This window comes from Myotis myotis, unplaced genomic scaffold (genome assembly GCF_014108235.1).
Source record: "Myotis myotis isolate mMyoMyo1 unplaced genomic scaffold, mMyoMyo1.p scaffold_m19_p_11, whole genome shotgun sequence".
Classification (NCBI taxonomy): Eukaryota; Metazoa; Chordata; class Mammalia; order Chiroptera; family Vespertilionidae; genus Myotis; species Myotis myotis.
This window is the reverse complement of record NW_023416315.1, coordinates 45,064,824-45,085,816: the sequence shown is the minus strand read 5'-3', so window position 1 is coordinate 45,085,816 and position 20,993 is coordinate 45,064,824. Positions and strand designations below refer to the sequence as shown.

The following is a 20,993-nucleotide window of genomic DNA, read 5'->3' as shown; positions in this document are numbered from 1 at the left end:
ACCTATTTGAATATCCAACAAACTACAGATGTTTTTTTTCTACAGAATCAACCAACTGCATGGTTGAAACATACTTATGTAAATTGCTTAGAATGTAGACTAAGAAAATTAAAAATACTTTGCTTAAATTATTTTTTTAAAATGGAGCTCAAACTTCCGTGAGGCAAGAAGTACAGCTTAATTACAGACTATTTCTTTAGTATTGCTTTGAAAATGGGGAAATTATACAAAATGCAAAGCTCTCCTAAGAGAAAACTTTCACTAACTGAAAAATAAAGATTAGATTGTAAATATAAATTTTAGGCAGCCCACAGAATAGTGGAATACATTTTAAAGTAGAAACCTACTATACCATTAACAAAGCCCTGACCATAAATTGAGATAAGCAAGCTTAATGAGAGAGAAATGCATTTCGCACCATGCAAAGTCGCCCCACTCTGGTGTAAATTGCATGGGCATTGTTTTCCGCCTCCAGGGCCTTCTCAGTAAAAAAGAAATACACTTTGTTGTCATCTCGATCTTCATTGTCAGGAATCATATATGAACCTACAAATTTTGGTTCTATAGAAGGAAAAAATAAAAGAAAATTGAAATAGTCATTACAACTAAATAAGTTATTTTAATCAATAATATATCACATGAAAGCTTCAGTTTAACTTTCATTATTTATGAAGAAATGAAATATTTTCCTTAAAATTTTATATTAAACACTAAAAATCATGAAGATATTTCCATTTTATCTGCAATAAACTGTGTTTTTTTAAAATTAGAGGACAATTTAATTGGAAAATAAAAGAGTCAAGGTGAAGAAAAATTTGAACACCATACATTATAGACTTGAAATGCATTCAAAGGACAGATTGGAGGCACCATGATGGTAGCCTCCATAAATAATTTATTCCCACACATAAAAAGTGAATGTAAATATATGTAAATATTTTAGTGAATAAGTCTTTTCTTAAATTCATGAATTATATAGTAGTCTAGTTCATGGAAGACCATATTAATGCTAAGATAGAAAATTTGAGTTTTTGTGTTTGTGGTCTAAAAGGTGTGAGTGAATTGCCCGGTTGGCATGGCTCAGTGGTTGAGCATAAACCTATGAATCAGGAGGTCACGGTTCAATTCCCAGACAGGACACATGCCCAGGTCGCAGGTTCGATCCCCAGTGCAGGAGGTAGCTGATCAATGATTTTCTCTCATCATTGATGTTTCTATTTCTCTCTCTCTCTCTCCCTCTCCCGTCCTCTCTGAAATCAATAAAATAAATAAATAAAAATAAAAGATGTGAGTGAATTTTGATTGATATGGTAGGTCAAATATTTTAATAATAACATAGTGCTAATAATACTATGCACTTTAAACCTTAATAAAAAAAGCTGAAAACAATGAAAACGCTCATCATAAAATGACATTTTAATCCCCGGGTGTACCACTGTGCACTGTGCCAAAATATTCCTTACAAATAATTATGTGTGAATGAATGGCTAATGATTTTCCTAACTTTTTGTTTCTCTCTAAAGTGCAATATAATCCAATTAAAACAAACAAAGCAATCAAGTCATCCAAAAGGATACCAATTGATAAAACAACTTATTGGGTAAAAGATTTTACTTTTCATATATCTGCTTTGTTTTCTCCATTTCAATCCTGATTTCTAAACACTGTTATAAATGTAATACAGATTTATAATAAAGGCAAATCATTCTGCTATAAAACAATTTACACATATCATCCTACATAACAAAAAGGTAATATGCAAATTAACCCTCACACTCTCACAAGATGGCTGCCTACAACCAGGTCAGCAGGGGGGTTAGTGAGGGACGAGCAAACGACTGAACAGCAGGCTGCGTGGGGTGACCAGGCCAGCGAGGGGGTGGGAGGAGGAGTTAGGGGCGACCAGGCAGGCAGGTGAGCGATTAGGAACCAGTGGTCCAGGATTGTGAGAGGATGCTGGCAGTCAGACATCCCCCAAGGGGTCCTGGATTGGAGAGGATGCAGGCAGTCAGACATCCCCCAAGGGGTCCCGGATTAGAGAGGATGCAGGTTGGGCTGAGGTGACCCCCTACTCCCCTGCATGAATTTCATGCACCGGGCCTCTAGTATATAATATTTTAGTTCACAAATATCGCTGGTTTAAGAAATCCTAAATTTTAAAACCCCTAAAATCTATAAATTACATTTGGAGTTATTTTCATCACAATGGCAAATTCCCCATGATTTCTAGACTTGTGTTCAATTCCAATGGAGATACTCTTTTCTCCTCAAACCTACCTTTCAACAGGCGCTCATCATCATGCTCGGTGCGGATGTGGGCCAGTCGTCCCATGCTCCGGAAGATGGCAGCGTCTCTGCCCCAGTAGTCACTGTAGAGTCCCGTAAACAGTTCACTGCCTACGTGGAGACATCGATGAAAAAGAGTCAGTGCTTGTTTCTAGATCTGAGGGCCACGTGTAAGCCCCAATTACATAAAACCACATCTAGGTTTACTATGAATACAACCTTATGAAATTATTGTTATTGTCAAGGGCATGCATGGTATAGTCAGTCTGTCAGTTTCAATCCTGACTCTGCCACTTACCAGCTGTGTGAGCTTGCGTAAGTTGTTTAACCTCTCAGTTTCCTCATTTATAAATGAAAACACTCAAAAGGGTTAAAAGTAAAGAACTTAAAAGAGTAACTGGCACATGTTCAGACCTGCATAAGCATTTCATAAATAACCTGGTTTGATCTTATTTTACTAACCTTCTTTTTACCTTCATATCATCAGGTTATTATGTTATTTATTATTATTATGATTATTATTGGTATTTTATGTGAGTCAGCTAACTCAAATCCATTTTGTAACAGGAAATTGTTTCCATCAACATGATTTTAAGGTGGAAACTGCCAAGTCTGACAAAGTTGTATATTATCCAACTAGTTGCTATTTAATTTGTAAGTTTGTTGCTTAGATAGTAAAGCTATGGAGTTCATAATTTAATTGATCAGTCAACATAATGGATGAAGTTAGCTGCGACATGCGGTGGAGGTTGCAGACTTAAAATCAGACTGAGGAATACATAAACGTATGCAGTATCTCAAGAAATGACAATGTGTCTTTGGAGATAGCAGGAAAGAAAGACATTCAAATAGCTTATGAGACGAGAAAGAAAAAGTTCAACAACTAGAAAAATAACATAAGGATATAACTGGAACCCCGGAAAGACCACACCTTTCAAGCCTAAGGACTAGGAGTCCTCTTTTGCCAAAGTGATAACAAAAGGTAATCCGTGTGCTCATCACTGAAGCCAGAGGATTGGTTTGGGCCTCTACAACTTTGATGCCCTTAATCTCTGATTAAGAAGCAACTGATAGCAGATCATTGGAAATAGCCACCTCAATTTAGGGTGCTAAAATTATTTTCTTAATGAGTGTCATATAACTGTGGTCAAGTATAAAAATACAGAGATGATGAATACACTACACTTAAAGTATTAATGCTTTTCTGTTAAATTTGGAATGTGTACACATGGCATGTAAAGTGCCTCAAAATTTAACAGAATTTAAATGAACTCTATTTCCAGTTTCATATATGTTAGCTGTATACTCAATTTTAGAATTTGGATTATTTAAGGAACAGGTACAAAAATTTGACCCAAGTATGTAAACAAAGTTTGAAAGAACTTGAGTGTCACATTTATAAGTTTTACAATAAAATTTACATAATGTAAAATTTACATTATTTTCAAGGTGAATCCTTTAAAACTTTAAAAAACTTAAATAGCTTAAATATATTTGTAAGATTTGAAAAGTAATCAACTAAGTTATAAATGGGACACTTTGTAAGGAAATTCATTTTCAACTTGAGTTAACTAATATACTCTTTAAAAAAATAAAGATTTTTGTTATACCAGATTTAGAAATAGAATAATGAGATATAAATTGAATTCAAAGACTTAAGACAAATAAGTTTTTATAAATGTAATTATAATAAACTGTTTCATTTACAAAAAGGAGAAGTAACTGTTTTACTGTTCTCCAAATTCACTATGGATACTTAAAAACTATATAGAATATAAATACACGTTTCTCACAAAGAAATTTACTTTTAAACTATACATACTATTTAAAAGAAAGAGAGAGAGAGAAGCAACTGGGGTAGAACATTAATAATTAATAAATCAAGGTAAATGGTATACAGGTATAAATCTTATTCTCTTTCAATTTTTCTTTGTATTTAAATTTTTTCAAGATAACAAGTTTCATAAAATAGCTATACTAATTGAGTTTACCCTGTATGCTGAGAGGTGTTTAAGAAAAATAAGAAAAAGTGAAAAACAAAGATGCTTTACATCTAGACTTAAGAAAATATAAATTGATAGAGAAAATTCTATCAAAATTATTTAGGCCTGGCTGGTGTTGCTCAGTGGTTAGAGCATTGGCCTGTGCTCTGCAGGGTCACGGGTTCGATTCCTAGTCATGAGCTCCATTCTTGGGTCGCAGGTTAATCTCCAACCCCACTTGGGGCACCTGCAGAAGATAACCAATCAATGTGTCTCTCTCACATCTATCTATCTCTCCTCCCTCTCTCTCTCTCTCTCTCTCTCTCTCTCTCTCTCTCTCTCTCTCTCTCTCTCTCTTTCTCTCCTCCAACCTTCCTCCCTCCTTTCCACTCTCTCTAAAAATCAATGGAAAAAATATCCTTGGGTGAGGATTAACAACAACAACAAAAAGAAAACCCCAACTCTCTTAAACATAGTCTTTGGTAATAGGAGGGGGAAGTAAGCAACATAATTTATGTCAAAGTAACTAGTGCTGTTTCACCTGAAATTTTAAATCCAAAAGTGAAGAGAAAGTATTTTGAGATAAAATGCATTCAGTGGTGAGGGATATGAAGCATACGTGGGATTCTGCACTCCTTGAACGTGGATAAGAGTCATGCTGAATTCATTAAAAGGCCTGGGGCATCATCATCTTTATGGCATTAATGAATGAGTTGACCATAAAAGAGTTAACTATTGAACCTCTAGTGTGAGAATTGTTTTGATGTAGCTTGTTTCTAATTATTATACTTGATTACATTTCTCATCTAAAAATAAATAGGCCATTTTCTAAAATTTTCCTAAATGTCACTTATTTTTCTAATATGGACTGGGCTGAATGTTTAATGTATAAGGAGGACAAGCTTTCTTAAAAATCATGAGTTTTCTATTTCATAAGTTTTAAATATTTAAATCCCTAAAATATTCCTAGAACTTTCATACCTGAAATTGTTGTTACTATGGGAAACTAATCTTTATATTAGTTCTCATCAATTTTATTGTACTCTGCTCAATTTCGGACATTGTTTCAAAGTTCTACTTTGAAAAAAATTAAGTAAATTCCATAAAGTTAACAAACAAGTACCTCTAAGAGCCACTAGATGGCAACCCTATGATACCAAAAAAATACTATATTCAGGGCAGGTTTTCTGCACAAAGGAATAAAAGATGATATATTACCACTTTTACCCAATTTCCCTTTTTTGTATCCAGATAAAGAAAATAGTTTGTGAACAACTCGAATAACACAATATGAACTGTATGACTTAAACTTCAAAGAAGTTAAACAGGTGCTCAAATCTATATGCTATGTAAACCGAACCAAATGTGTTTCTACTAGAAACATTAGATTTTCCTCAGAAGGAAAAGATTCTCCTTTCATATCTTATTATCAATGTGAAGAACAAAATAAATCCCTAGTAACAGATAATAATGACATTTGGTCAAATACTCCCCTAAGAAAAAATAAGCACTCTAATGAAAAATAATAAACTAGAATAAAAGTTTAGGCCCAAATGTTACCTAACAGTAATTAAATGAGCAAAAGTAGTCACCATCATTATAATTAATAGTATTTATAATAAATATAGAGTTTCCCGTTGAAAACTTTACTTTAAAACTATAACAATTTGGCATAATTTAGAAAAAATCTGTGAACCAATATGTAGATATTTTACTGAGAGCAAAAATAACATCTGGATCAATCACATTTTCATGAATTAAAAAGAAAATAGTGCCATATAAATAGTAAAATAGGTTTTAGAGTTTCAATGATAATATCAGAACTACCCAAGCTTTTGGTGTCCTATGTCTATAGAGACATGATGTTTAATAACTATTAGCTTAGCCAAAAACTGGTATATAATCTATCTTGATACTCTGAATATATATAACCACTTGATTTTTATGCCATGTTATTTTCCATTGTTAGCGTATGAGCTTCTGTTGGTAACTGCTGTTTTGTTGATTTTAGATGGTCAGGTGTGGTTATAATTAAAAAATAAAGCACATCTGCAGGGTATTTTGACAGGTGACTGTCACTTATCATTGTCATGCTCAACAATAGTCTCTATGTACAGAGACAAGAAACCTGGCAAACTAAGCCTCCAGCTCGAAATCTGCTGTTTGACCTTGGCACAACCATTCAATGTCTCATGGTCTCAGTATCTGCAGGATCAGAGAGATCTACATGTGATTTCTTGAGCTGCTAAGTTTTTATGGTCTCTCTGTTGTACACCTCTTCCCCCTTTTTTGTTTTGTCTTGTTGCTTTTGCCTGAAATTCTTCACCTCCTTTTCTACTTCTTCTCCCAGTTACCTGGCGATTGCCCACTTTCTTCCTTAATCCTTCCATGACCAAACTTTTGTTAGTATCATCTTAGCTTAGTATCATAATAGCCCCATGCCTATGTCCATCATATTGCTTTCTGACTATATTTTATTTAACTCCTTATACATTTGACATTATGCCTCACTAGAATGCAGACTTCTTGATGTGTCTTATATATTCTTTTGTACCCAGTACCTTGCACGGTGTCTGGAATACAGAAAACACTCTATAAACATTTTTTGAATCAATGAATGGCATAATCCTATATAATAAAAGCCTAATATGCTATGTCCAACTGTTTGTTCCACTGTTAAACCAGTCGCTATGACGTGCACTGACCACTAGAGGGCAGATGCTCCAACCAGTAGGTTAGCTTGCTGCTGGGGTCCAGCCAATGGGGACTGGATGGAACGGACTGGACACTCCCTGGAGTCCTCCCGCAGTTCCTCCCCGGCCTCTAAAATATTTCTTCTAATTAATTTCCTTTTAATGTGCATGAATCTGTGCACCGGGCCGCTAGTGAACTAATAAATGAATATATCCAAACCTCTTTAGGTATTTAAATAAAAGAAAGTGATGAAATACAATAAGAAAAACTCAGGATAACATTCTGATTTTTCAAAACTTCTTCAGGGGAAAATATCAAAAGAAAAAACTATTAGGTATTTATATGAGTTAGAGTTTTTCCTTGAATTTTTGCTCCTCAAGAGGCCTTGTTATTTAATTATTTTAATTCGTGAATATAAGGGTTCTATTTTCTTCTATTACTTGTCCCCAACACTTTCAGCCCCCCCAAAACTGTGTCTACACTAAATTGTTTATATAAAAAAATGATACAGCTATCGACTCCTGGCAATATATAGAAACAATTCCACTGTAAATAATTTTAAGTTGAAATGCATAATTAAAATACTTTTGTATATAATACTTTTTAAATAATATAAGCTCTATTTGAAGGGTTAGTTAAGAGTACTGCATTGCCTTAATATTTTATGGAACTTCCCACTTGCTTTGTTCATGGACTTTTTAATCAGCCAATTGGAGACTTTACTCACCATATTCAAAATATCGATCTCAATTGTTTAGTGAGAAAAATTCACGGTAGTTTCTCATGCCCTCTTTATCTTCTTACGGTTTACTTAAGCATTTCTTCTATTTGTGCTGTAAATGTCTCCAAATCTAATGTGAAATACATTTGCTTCATGGAAAGCAGACGGCTAAAGACTGATTTAACTGCCTCATTTCATAACTGAACTATATAATTTTGTTAGAAAATTATTCTACTTTAGATGCATTATTTTGCAGAATGACTATGACATGTGTAACTGCAAACAGAAACAAAACACACTCGGAAGATAAATACGGGTAAAAATGATCCACATAATCCATCATCCCAGTTCCCCCTCAATTTGCTTAGAATGCTGAAACGGGAACGAATGTGTTGTGTTTTGTTCTTCGTTATGTAGTTGCTGTGCAGGCTTTTTGTTTGTTTTCCTTTGGCAGATCACCAGCACTAGCTATCAGTGTTAAGAAGGTGGCTCCTGAGGCCTGAATGAAGAAGGAAAATGTTCTGAGCCTCTTTGTTGGCATCTGCCAGCACCCAAGGCAGTACCCTGAGATTTCTTGGTGGCAAACCGGTGAGATTGATATGACATGGTCAAACGAGATTCCTAAGGGAGAGGATGTCAATGGGGAATTGAAGGGTGGGACTTCTTTTCTTATGACTTTTTATTTTGTTTTGAAGAAACCTTAAGCAAAGTATTCAAATAGTTCCTTGGGGACTCACGGTTATGGCCAGAAGCAACAGTGAGCATGTGAATACCTGGCATTCTGCCAAATCTGAGAGCAGCAGTCTGTGATAAGAAATTACATATATTCTTTAGGGATGGAAACATGGTAAGGGAGCAACTTTAAGTCTAAGTTTCTATAAAGTTGCAATGAATTCAAGACACAAGCCAGCACGTTCACTTGTTACAATTATAGAGGCTGTAATTATGAAGACATATTTTACCTTCGTTTATTTTTTAAATTTATTTTTCTATATTATTAAGTTATATTTTGTGGGAAGAGATTCATTTATAACTCTGCTCTGAATTATATTTAAAATAAACATTTATTGATTAAAAAGGTCTTAATGATATTAAGAGCTTGAAATAATCAGTTAATTTTTCCCTGCATGTATTCCAACTCCTTTTCATTCAATCAACATCTACCTTTAATTAACAGAATTTGTAATGAGGAGACATATTCACAAAAGTCTCATTATTACAGATAAAAGTGCAGGAAGAAAATTTCAGTGGCTGTAAACTTTTGTCAATTTATTTCCTGAAAATAGTAATACAGGACAAAAAAAAAACATAAAAAGAAAATTTTAGTGAGTGTGAAATATCTTATTGGTGGTTACTTGTTGAAATAATTTTTAGCAAGTCTTTAATTTAAGGAGTATCTTAAAAATAGCCCAACCACAAAGCTCATACTTTCAAAGCAAAGTGGTGTTAAAAGGTACAGGGCAAATTAAAGTGGTCTATCCCCCCGAAACTAGTAATATGTAACATGAATGTTAGTACACCTCAGGTGTGGTAGGTACTAAGTTATGCCTGGAACTGACAAAACAATTCTGGCTCAGAATGAAATGCCTTAAAAACATGGTAATAGAATGGACAAGACAAAATATAAGGGAAACCATAAAGTTACCAAAGATGTTATCAACATAAAAAGGAGGCTATTGCAACAATATATCATATATCATTGATTAAAAGAGTCAGCTATTATCTTTCCTTCTGGCCAAAATAACATATAACATACAAAAAATGTCTCCTGAATTTTAATATTGTGAGTTACCAAACCTACCAATTTAGTAGCAAGTAAAATACTAAGTATCTTTGGATGATTTAAAAGGTATAGGCAAGAGATGTAGCAATTCATTTACTAAATATTCATTGTTTCAACAATCTTTTACAAACCAGGTTCTACTGTCTTGTATACTTAAAACTACTTTAAGTATACTATTAGTAATCACAGTAGGGGATAAATGTGGTTAAACATTTGGAAATATTACTCCTAGGATATGAACTTATATGCCACCAAAATAAATTATATTAATACTGAGTGACTTTTGATGAGTAACCCTAATTAATAGATGATTTCATTTTTCATTTTGATTGGTTTCTGAACATACAGAACATAGCTCAATAAGGAGCTTGTTTTACTCTTTAACTTCTGTTTCACATAGAATCATTACAAGTTATTAACATTTTACTAATAAATTACAAGTTTAATGAAAATGTATTGGTTAACTTGTTTCACCTAGCAAATAATCTTCATTCTATATTCAATTTTACAGGAAGATTTTACTCTATGTCAATGGAATCTAAGGGAAGTGAAATAAAAAATGTATCTAAAGTTAAGAAATTATAAGAATGTCTTTGATTTGCAAGCACATTTTTTTCGTTGAGCGCCCTGGTAGTTTTATGAGTTTTGTTACAAATTCAAGTTGTTGTGTTGTCTTTTTTTTTCTTATCATGAAAGTATATCTTAATGTGAGCAGGCATTATAAGTTAAGTTTGACCTATGACTAACAAAGAAACAAAGAAGGAGCAATGGTCTCAAGATGGTCATCGTTTTGCTAGCGTCTTGTCCTAACCCATCAGCAGCGAACACGTGTGGTCAGAAAATACCACATTAATGCATTCTTTCCCTGTCAGAGTAAGCTACCTTGAGCTTGCCAAATTCCAAGGCAGGTAGCTGCATTTTTTTTTCCAGCCCAAATTCCTGCTGCTTTTTCAATGAAGTAAGTTATTTCTACTTCCTCTCTTTTTAAAGAGTTGCTGGCTGACACAGGTTATCAGGTTTCCATCCCAGTGGCTGCTGCATTTCCACAGTGAGTGAATGATCTCTCAGAGGTACTTTGGGATGAAAGCTAGTGGATAAAACGTGAAGAATTATATTTTTACTTCTTCTCTTTGGAGGGATTATTCTATAACGTTCGTGTTTAGCTTGGAGGGCCCTTTTGATTTGATTTCTCTTCTGAATAAGTGAAACAGCCACCCAGACGGTAAGCATTTCACATTTCAGCAGAGTGTAATTCGATTTGGAAGTTCCATGAAACTCACTTGGAAAAGTCTCTGCAGTAATATTTCCCCTCTTTAAAAAATTCGGTTTTAAATTTCTTGTTTCACGCATAAACAAGCTCCAGGGAGTCTGAATGGTGAGTGGCAAGGTGGGAAAAGAAATTACTTTGAACAATTTAAATAAATCATTAAAAACAAATGATGTTCTAATCTTTTGAGGATTTCACTATACAATTGCTGTGTAACTTTTTTAAAAAATTCTTTTATTGATTAAGTTATTACATATGTGTCCTTATCCCCATGTTACCCCCTGTCTAACTTTTGACTTTCAATACCATTTGTAACATTCTTATAAGTAATATCCTAAAATTTATTTTGTTTGTTCGCTTCTTTAGGAACCCCAGTGAGTGTTCCATTCAGTCAATATTTATAGGAGGTCTTTTCTGTACAAGACATTGTATGGTAAAAGAAATGTGATCGTCTCTTTCATTCAGACATTCAAATCTTAAATAGCTGCAGCTAGAAATCAATAAAACATTAGGAAAAGTTGTATGAGTCTACCAAATGCATGTAAATTAATTATATGCTGCTAATCTACTAGGAATTTCTCATATTTACAGATCTGGCATTCTCATTCCTATGGTTTTGATTCCCACTAAGTCTGAATTGATATAGGCAACACTATTCCCATACTATAAATCTCCCTTCTTCAATATTCTGTTTACTTACACATACTACACATGCACGCACACACGCAGAGGTTAACAGAGGAACTCAATATATCTTAAAAATGTTTTCTTTACAATTGTATTCTTTAAAAAAAACACATCTCTTTATTTAAGCCCCTGATGAACTTAATTATTATGTGAAATTCTCATCTTACAGCCCTTTCAAATTGTGAAGCTGGAATAAATGAAACTTTCCCTATTAATTAAGGCTAACATAAGATGGAGAAATGTAGGAAGTGATATAGAAAGCCCATCAAAATCAATTGTCTGGGATAAGTTCAGGCAACACAAAGTCTGCAGAATGTACAGAAACATCTATATCAGCTCTAAATCAAGCATAACATATTTTGATTAATCATCAGTGGGGGGGGGGTGTTCAGTTTTACCATTTATTTCAAATAGGAAGTCTCTACATGTTTTTTATACATTCTCATTTTCTGAAAATAGGCTGGCCTTACATTAGCATGTAATGCTAAGTGTTGCAAATGACATAATAGGAATTTGTACATCGTTCTATACCTACGTCAGAACCTCTCAACACTGTAAAATCAGAATGATCCCTAATAGCACCCATGTTACATGTCAGGGACCATCCTCTTCAGTCTTACAATTGGGAACTCATCTATCTGTCTGTACCATCATAGTGCTTCAGTTTTTAAGAAGTGTGCCACTTTTTGCGGACTGAAAGGTCCCAGGTTCGATTCCGGTCAAGGGCACGTACCTGGGTTGCGGGCACATCCCCAGTAGGAGATGTGCAGGAGGCAGCTGATCAATGTTTCTCTCTCATCGATGTTTCTAACTCTCTATCTCTCTCCCTTCCTCTCTGTAAAAAATCAATAAAATATATTTAAAAAAAAAAAAAAAGAAGTGTGCCACTTTAAACCCCAAATAGTATAAGAAAAAAAAGAAATATTGTGCTGTGTTTTAAGTAAGGTTCTTCATCGTATTAAATTGAATCAAACTGAAATCTACAGACATGGCCAGCTTATCCTATTATTCCAATGTGGACATTAGTGGTCATTTGAGCTGGTCGACTTCTATTGCTTACACTCTAGATTAACAGGAATTTTTATAAATAACTTTGAAGTTTTCAATTAGGATGAATTTCTGTTGAATTCTACTGAAACAGAGAAAGGCACCAAGAAAAGACTATTAAAAGTTCCCATAAAATCATGGAAAAACTAAAATATAAAGAATTAACATAAGTTAAAATAGTTTATCTAGTTAAATTTTTATAAAATATTCATATAGTTGAATTTTGAACATGCATGGTACAATACAAAATATCTTATATCAGGTGCTAAGTGACAATTTGTGTTTTCAGAATGAGACACCCATACTTCAAAGCTGTTGCACTTATTTTTACAGTCAAATTAGCATGACTTGAAATTTAATATCATCACTCCCAGTACAAACAGACAGATATGACAAAGCAACATGCACAAGGAAATACCAAAAGAATACAAATGAAGTTTCAAAATCGGTAAGACTAGCATCTGATGTCTGCTGCAGCAATAGTTACCAATTAAAGTGGAGATGAAGGAGGAGTTGGGATCAAAAGGACACCTGCCCCTTCCTCTCTCAGACCTGTGTGATTCCAGGTGAAACAGGGGATCCTTGAAAGAAAACCAAAAATACCAACTTTAATAAGAATTGCTTCAATAAACATATTAACCTTAATTATTTACAAAACAGGTACTGTAAATAGGGCACTGGACAGTAACATCAAGTTATTTAGGAACAAACTTTATAAATAAATGCATGGGTTTTTGCAGTCTTATATGGGTTTTCTCACTCCTCCTAAAAAGTATGCAGGTGATGAAATGAATGCAATTAGTAGTTTTTATCACTTGATCAGACAGTTTTAATTATTCTGAGATGTGTCAGTTGAATATTCCAAAGGAATGAAAACCTGCTGAAAAAAGGTCACTAAAAAGAAGATTCAGTGATACACATGGAAATGGGCTTTTATTCCACAAGACCATTATGGATTTTTTTTCAAATAGTCTGTAAAGGAAGTTAATAAAAATTTCCATTAATGATCTGAAATATTTATTTACAATCATTTGTATTCTTCATCACATATTCTTTGTATAGACATCTAAAACTTAATAATTTAGAGAATGGTTACTGCATAATTGTTTGAATATATTAGTGTAAATAAGTATCACACTATGAGCAATATTTCAGTCTGGCTTTACACAAATGAGGTATTGAAATCAATAGTTCCATGAAAAACTACTACTTTATTGGTTCCTATTGCAAGCACATAACCACAGAAATTTTCTTGGAATGTTCTCAGATTTCAAAATTTTCAGTAAAAGATTTTTTTATAGTTACTCTCCATTCATTGTGCTATAGATGGTTTGGATAAAAGAAATTCAGCTTGGGAAAGTGACAATAACATTTAATATTAAAAATCTGGTAGGAAAAAATTACAGTTGATCCTTGAAAAACATGGGGTTTGGGGCCTCCATGCAGTTGAAAATCTCCATAGAACTATAGTCAGTCCTCTGCATCCACAGATTCCCAACCACAAGTCGAAAATACAGTTAGTGCTTGATTTTTTAAAAGAAATCCAGGTATAGGTGGGCCCGTGCAGTTCAAGCCTGGGCTACTCAAGGGCTAATTGCACTTTGCAATAGAATATTGGTGACCCTGCCCATTGTGGCATAGATGAGTAGCCTTTCCCATATGTGAATCATAAACCTATAAACAACCCTAGATTCCTGAGTAACCTCCAGGAATCGCACGCACTTCTCACAAACTCGATCTTTCCTAGCCACCCCAATCACCCCACTTTATTGTTTCTATCCTTATGTCACCATTCTTACTGGACATGCTTTCCTCTTTCTCTCAATGATATCTGCCTTTTCACAGCCTTTCTGGTAAATGCAGCATTCACCTGACCCCTGTAACCCTCCAGACATATCCTTGGAATTGAACCACAGCCTATAGAACAGATATGTCCTCTTGACCTAGAGTGACTAACTGATATTTTAAGCAAAAAACAAGTGTTATCTATTTAGACACTTTACATAAATTAGTAGAGTGCAAGAATCCAAATAAATCATTTGAGCCATTTTTGTGTTCACGCCCATACAGATAAAAATGTGTAATGACATGACAAGAAAACGTTTGTTCAAATGAGATACAATTATTGGCCTACCCAGCTAACACCTATGCTGAAGGGCTTTCATTAAATTTGGGAAACAGACCCATAGCATTACACAGAGGAGGAAGGATCAAGTCTAGGAATATAGCAATTGCTTGTCACTGTCACTATATAAACATTTGGAAAAATAGATAAGGTATACATATGTTCTAATATAGTTAAATGTCCAAATGCTTGGATATAAAGCTTTTTAAGGGACATACCGAACATCTTTCTTTTTTTTTTTTTTTTTTTTTTTTTTTTTTTTTTTTTTAGCTTTTGTTGCATTATTTTAGAACAGAGGCTTTCTTTACCTCATTAAGCTGCATATGACAGAAAGACACACTGATCCAATTCACCTTAATTCCTAGGACTCAATAGATTATTTCTGCAACTTTATTCAACTGAGGTGTGAAAATTGTTAAAAAGAAGTACAAAGAAAATATTTACCTTACTGAGTAGCACTGATACTATGATGGAAAGCAGGCAAATTCCAAACTTTTATTGCTTTATTTTGCATAGATCAAGATAACTTCGAAATTAACTACAAATTCAAATCTGAAGTTTCTCACATTATTTTGAAAGTTCAATGTGGTCTTAAATGCAGTATATAATTTAGTGCACAATCCAATAAAATACTAAAATGCGAGTAATATAATTTTCTTCCATGAAGTGGGATTTAGCAACCAAACCAACCAGAAAACCTGAGGCATGATGACACTGTCAATGACCCCAAAGGAATCGAGTTTATGGTTCAAATACTGTGTAATGTTGGTGTTTAACCCTATTGAGAATGCTGGTCACGACTTACACTGGCTTCCCATTATCTGTGTTTTAACAGCTGGAATTTCTGCCTGAGTTATGTGGCTTAAATTTACAAGACATCACTAGCATTAACAGCGTGGGCTGTACTTTTTGTTTCGGTGTGATGTGGAGACATTTTTCAATAGATCCTCCTGTGCTTGAGAGAAAGCAGGACATCTAGGTTACAAATGTTCACAGACACATGTGCTCTTCAGAAAAAAAAAATGTTTGTAAAGAATTAATGGTATATCTTCCCGGGAAAATTTTCCCTTTAGGCCTTGAGGAAAGTTCTCAGAACTCAGCAAGCCTATTGTAAGTTATTTTCCTAGGTGTGAGTCCCTGTATGTCAGGTGTTAAATACCAGTTAAACAAAATGAGAATTTCCCATCTGTAGGATGTCAAAAGTACATTAGAGCATTACAAATACTAAAAAACAAATAATCACCTATTATATTAGCTATTTCTAATGATTAGAGAAAAAGTTAAATACACAAGGCTCATACACATATATCTGTCAACAATGAAAACAAAACAAAGATGCAGTTTTGGTACATAAATGTCTAGAATAAATAACCATAATATGCATTTTTTTTATTATTATTCTTTTTAATCCTCACCCGAGGATATTTTTCCATTGATTTTTAGAAAAAGTAGAAGAGAGAGGGAAAGACAGAGAAAAACATTGATGTGAGAGAAACACATTGGTTGGTTGCTTCCTACACAAGCTCCAACCAGGGCCTGGGCAGAGGAGGAGCCTTCAACAAAGGTACATGCCCTTGACTGGAATCAAACCCAGGACCCTTCTGTTTGCAGGCCGACACTCTATCCACTGATCCAAACTGGCTAGGGCCATAATATGCGCTTTAATTCTTAATTGAATAGCTATTTAATAATCTGTATCACAATTAAATTTTGAATATGATTTGCTTCTTTTTTTTTTTCTAAAGTTTTACATATGTCTCCTTTTTCTTTACCATTTGTTTTTTATTTCACTTTTTTATGGCAAGCAATAAAAACATTTATTAAAAAAATATCTGAAACATCTCATAAACACTGAATAAACAAAGAGGGTAAAAGTACAAAAAGGGGATAAAGTTGTTAGTAATCGTTTTGCATTTTAATTTCTTTTGTTTTCACATTTTTTCTCTAAAAATAATACACTTTATTTTTAATGCTTTAAAATTTAGAAAGCACTCTTGATGAGTCCCACCATCCAATCAAAACTCAGTAGCACAATCTTATAGACTTTCTTTAAAAGTTCAATACATGATAATACCCACAGCACTTTAACTACATTGTCCCTTTGGGAAAAGTGAATTCAATCTTCCTATGCTCTACAACTCTAACTCCTACTTAATGAGAAAATGATGTTGAAAAATTATTTTGCAGATATTCTCCAAGACTCCTCCAGGCAAAACTTCTCTCATGGACTATGCTATGTATCTTTGCTGCATTATCCCCCACTGCACTGTGATTATGTTCATATGAATAATTCAATAAACACTCAAGAAGCCTATATGTGCTAAGTATCCAGTCAATATTGAATTTAAGAAGCATGATCCATACTACTTAATTTAAACCCCATAAAAATTAAGCAAAGAAGCCTTTTAATTGCTAATTTAACAAATAGCAAAGTCAAAATGAACAGGTCACTAAAAATAATTTATAGCAGTCTAAGTTTTTTCATTAATCAATCTAATAACTATACTTCAATATCTAGTAACTAAATTTTAAGAATTGAATTAGACAAATACATTATTTCAATGGCAGAAATAAAATTAGGTCTTTCATACTATTTTCTCTTAAACTGGTAAAAGGTCAAAGGAAGATAAAGAAGGACAATGAGAATAGGAATAGTAATAAGAATTAGAATAAGGGTCAAGATGTTTTACAAAGAGAGTTAATCCAAAATGGAGATAAGAAAGGTTCAGATTTGATCTTAGTTAAATGTCATAACTAACCTCTTTTAACCTCAATTTCATGAGTTATAACAAAGAAGAAATAATATTTTTATGCTGGTATCTCCTATGACTATTATGAGAATCATAGAAAGAAATGAAGATTAAAGGCCATTGAAAAACTACAAGAACTAGAAAATTTGAATATAAGACATAACCATATATGAAAAGAAAACTGATCTTTTAAAAATCCAAGGATTTGAAACTGGGTTTCACATAAAACCCAATGGTGCATAACGTTGATTTCATTCAACATTTTGTTTTTGTTGTTCCACAATTAACTTTAAAATCTTGCTCTATATTATAAGAAGCCAATATGGTATAAGAGTGTACATTAATATGGATAGAATTTCAAAGAACTATGGATAAATGGTGGATTATTCAATAAGTGGGTGTTTGGACAACTGGAGTGCCATCTGTAAAAAAAGTTTGTTACCTCATGTCCTCTAGCCCTGTAAACAAATTTCAGATCAATCAACAATTTAAACATAAGAAATAGGATTATATGAGGAATAGAAAAAGGTATAAAAATTTTGTATATACTCCTGGGAAAAAAGGCCTTTTAAAATCATAAATAAAATCTGGAAGACATAAAATAAAGAGTGATAAATATTATGACAAAATTTTAAAGAAAAAAATACTACAGGGAAAAACAAAAATTTTTCCCCACTCAAATAAAAACCAAGGCTTTCTTTTTTGCTTACTTTATAATGAACTCATACAAATCAAGGAAAGGCAACAAAATAAAATTTTTAAATGTTGTAAGGCCATAGATGTATAAAGTAAGATAGAAATATCTTTTCATTCTAGAAAGCTATCAAAACTATTAGGGTTATATCACAAAGGCTAAGATGTCAACTCGAAGAAGTATCTACTTTCCAAGGATGAGACAATTTCTTAATCACTAAGAATAATAACTGAAAGGGATCAAAATAAGCCTAAACAAGCCCAAGAATATAAACAGCTAATGCTGGCAATATTATTGAGAAATATCCTTTAAGGCCATATTAGAAAATATCATATTACAATAAATATCTGGTTCTAAGATTAAGATATGTATTTTAATTATTTGAAAGATGAGCACACCCAATCTTCTTATAATTATAGCATGGACACTGATTTGATTCATTTACCTTATAATCATCGGTGTTTGATTTTGTAAAAAGTCAAGTTTAATGTGATAGAAAATTCCTCACATAGAGTCAATCCCTTTCTGGACTACCTAGTTATTCCAACTTTAAATTTACAACTCATAGTGAGACTAAAGCAACATTTCATAACAAATTACTCGAGTTGCTTACTTGGAATCTCTTTACATAAATGATACACTACTCAAAGCAGAAGTATATGAAAGAAGGCTGACGAAAATAAAGTTGTGCAGTAATTGGCATCACAGTCTAGATTTCATAATTTCAGTTCCTGGTTAATAAAATGCCAAAAATTTTAGTGACTATTACTATGTATGCCTATTTTTTGAACAGTTGTGAACATGCTATCAAGCACAGATATTTTAGGGTGAATTTGTAGAACAAAAAGCAGTAGCAGCAAACACTTGTTCAGTGTAAGCTTCTGATTTCCTATATATACTGTAGGATAAAATAACTGGCACAGCATGTCCAATAAGCAGTTGGATTGAAATGTTCCTGTTTCGTAGATAAAAATATATGATATAGATATTTTATTTGTATATATAATAATCTATATGTATATAATAAAATTAAGCATTTGCTATGTAAAATATTAAATGAGATATTAATATGACATTATTTACCATTAAATTAATATTTATTTAATATTAAAATATTAAATAGGAGAATGCTACAAATAATGAACAAATATTTATGTATACTTTCAAAAATTTAACCGAAGAATGGAGGTCTTTAGACATTTACACATGGCAAGAAATGGACCATACTGACTCAAGTTAGCTTTATGATCGAGACTTCTCTTCTGTACTGCTTTTCCTGTCCACCTTCCCCGGGTTTGACTATTTTCACTGTTATTCTGACCACACACAATGAAACAAGAATCAAAATTCTTCTTTGAGGACAAAGCAGCTTTTTATAAAAGTATGAATGTCTACTTTTCATGGGAAGGAAGTCATAGCGCCTCTTTAATATGCAGACAGCCTTCAGAGCTATCCCTCATTTCTGTGTCCTTGTTCCCTTTCACTTGGACACATTTGAAAACTCAATTCTATGAGTGTTCTTACTACTGACTGAGTCATACATGATCACAAAGGATCACAGTCCTGTGTGAGAAATAAAGAATTGGTGGTAAAAGGAAAAATAAATCCACCATCTGCACAGTGAGAACTGGACAGCTGCAAGGGAAAGGACACTTGTTGTAACAAATGATTTGCCATTTCCCCCTGGCTGGGACCATACAGCTCTTGGAGTTAAGTAGTATCAACAGAGGCAATTATGGAAAATAGGGTTACGGTACAATGTCTTTCATGGTTATCAGAGGAGTCTGGGCTATGTGATTCCCGGCTTTTTCTCATGGAAAGAGTAAATATGCTTATAAAGAAATGTATCCGCACTGTAGTAACCTATGTAGTTAGAGATGAGTATTCCAGAATTATTTTCCAAGCTGATAATAATTAAACCCTTTCTGATTTTATATTGGCCAGTCTAATCTGCTGGATACTTGAAATGGGAAGCCCCGCCCCCTGACCTGGTCCTCAGTATGACAGTGTGTGCTCCACCCTTCTTCTTGCATCTCAGTCCTCCCTTCATCAAACCACAAAAATTAGCTTATCACACAAAAGTAAAAAGGGATGCGCACATATCTTAGCATGTTTTTGTATGATTATTCTGGAGGCTCATGCCTGTACATATAGAATAAGTTAGAACTATAATAAAATTAATAGACAACCAGCATGTTTGATGAGGACCACATGACCAAAGACAGCAGAATGCAGAATAAACAGTACCTAACATAAGCTCCGTATGACATCATTTCAGTGTGCACTTCAATCCAGTGTACGCTGTAGTCCTGTGTGACCAGCGCTGTGTTAGATGCTGCAAAGGTAATAATTCATTTCTGAAGAGCACTTAACAAGCTACAAAATAGTTACCCAAATGTTCTTATTGTTTATGAAAAATCTTTAAGTTATGTATTTAAAGGTAGTGATGCTCCAAAAAACATCACAGGACAGGAATTGTGTCTTCTGGACTCCAGGTAGGGAAATACAGTTAGTACAATGAGTACCTCAATGTGAAAAGTCTTATAATGAGCTCCACAGAATGAGGAGAAGAGGAAATTAGAACCTAATTCTAGTTTTGGGGGTAGAATGGTCTGGGTTGAGAGAGACAATGGTGATATTCTGGGATGTTTTTCTTAAGAAAACCAAAAATCAGTGGATTGAGCTTCATATTAGGAACACTACATCTCAAGTATTGTGCTAAAAACATTATTTAGTTGTTTATTTATTTTTTACTACAACCTCATGAGACAGATAATTTTATCTTCATTTTACAAGTAAAGTTTCCGAAGCTCAGCAATATTAAACTTAGCCAAATTCACACAGATAGCAATGGGAAGATCTAATGCCGGTTTCTTACCCACTCTCCTATAAGAGGGCATTTTAGAGTTAGAACAAAACATTCCATTCAAGGCTTAGATGAAGGGCTGGGGAAAAAG

General features: G+C 33.5%; 1 protein-coding gene across 1 annotated transcript in view; it reads right to left on the bottom strand.

The window, feature by feature from the left end:
- SEMA3E (semaphorin 3E) overlaps positions 1-20,993 on the bottom strand; it is a 221,884-nt gene that overhangs the window by 40,659 nt on the left and 160,232 nt on the right. The window contains exons 5-7 of the mRNA XM_036328336.1: positions 12,955-13,048; positions 2,278-2,397; positions 419-561 (exon numbers count right to left, since the gene is read on the bottom strand). Of these exons, the coding sequence (XP_036184229.1) occupies positions 419-561; positions 2,278-2,397; positions 12,955-13,048 (357 nt within the window). The remainder of the gene's footprint in view (positions 1-418; positions 562-2,277; positions 2,398-12,954; positions 13,049-20,993) is intronic.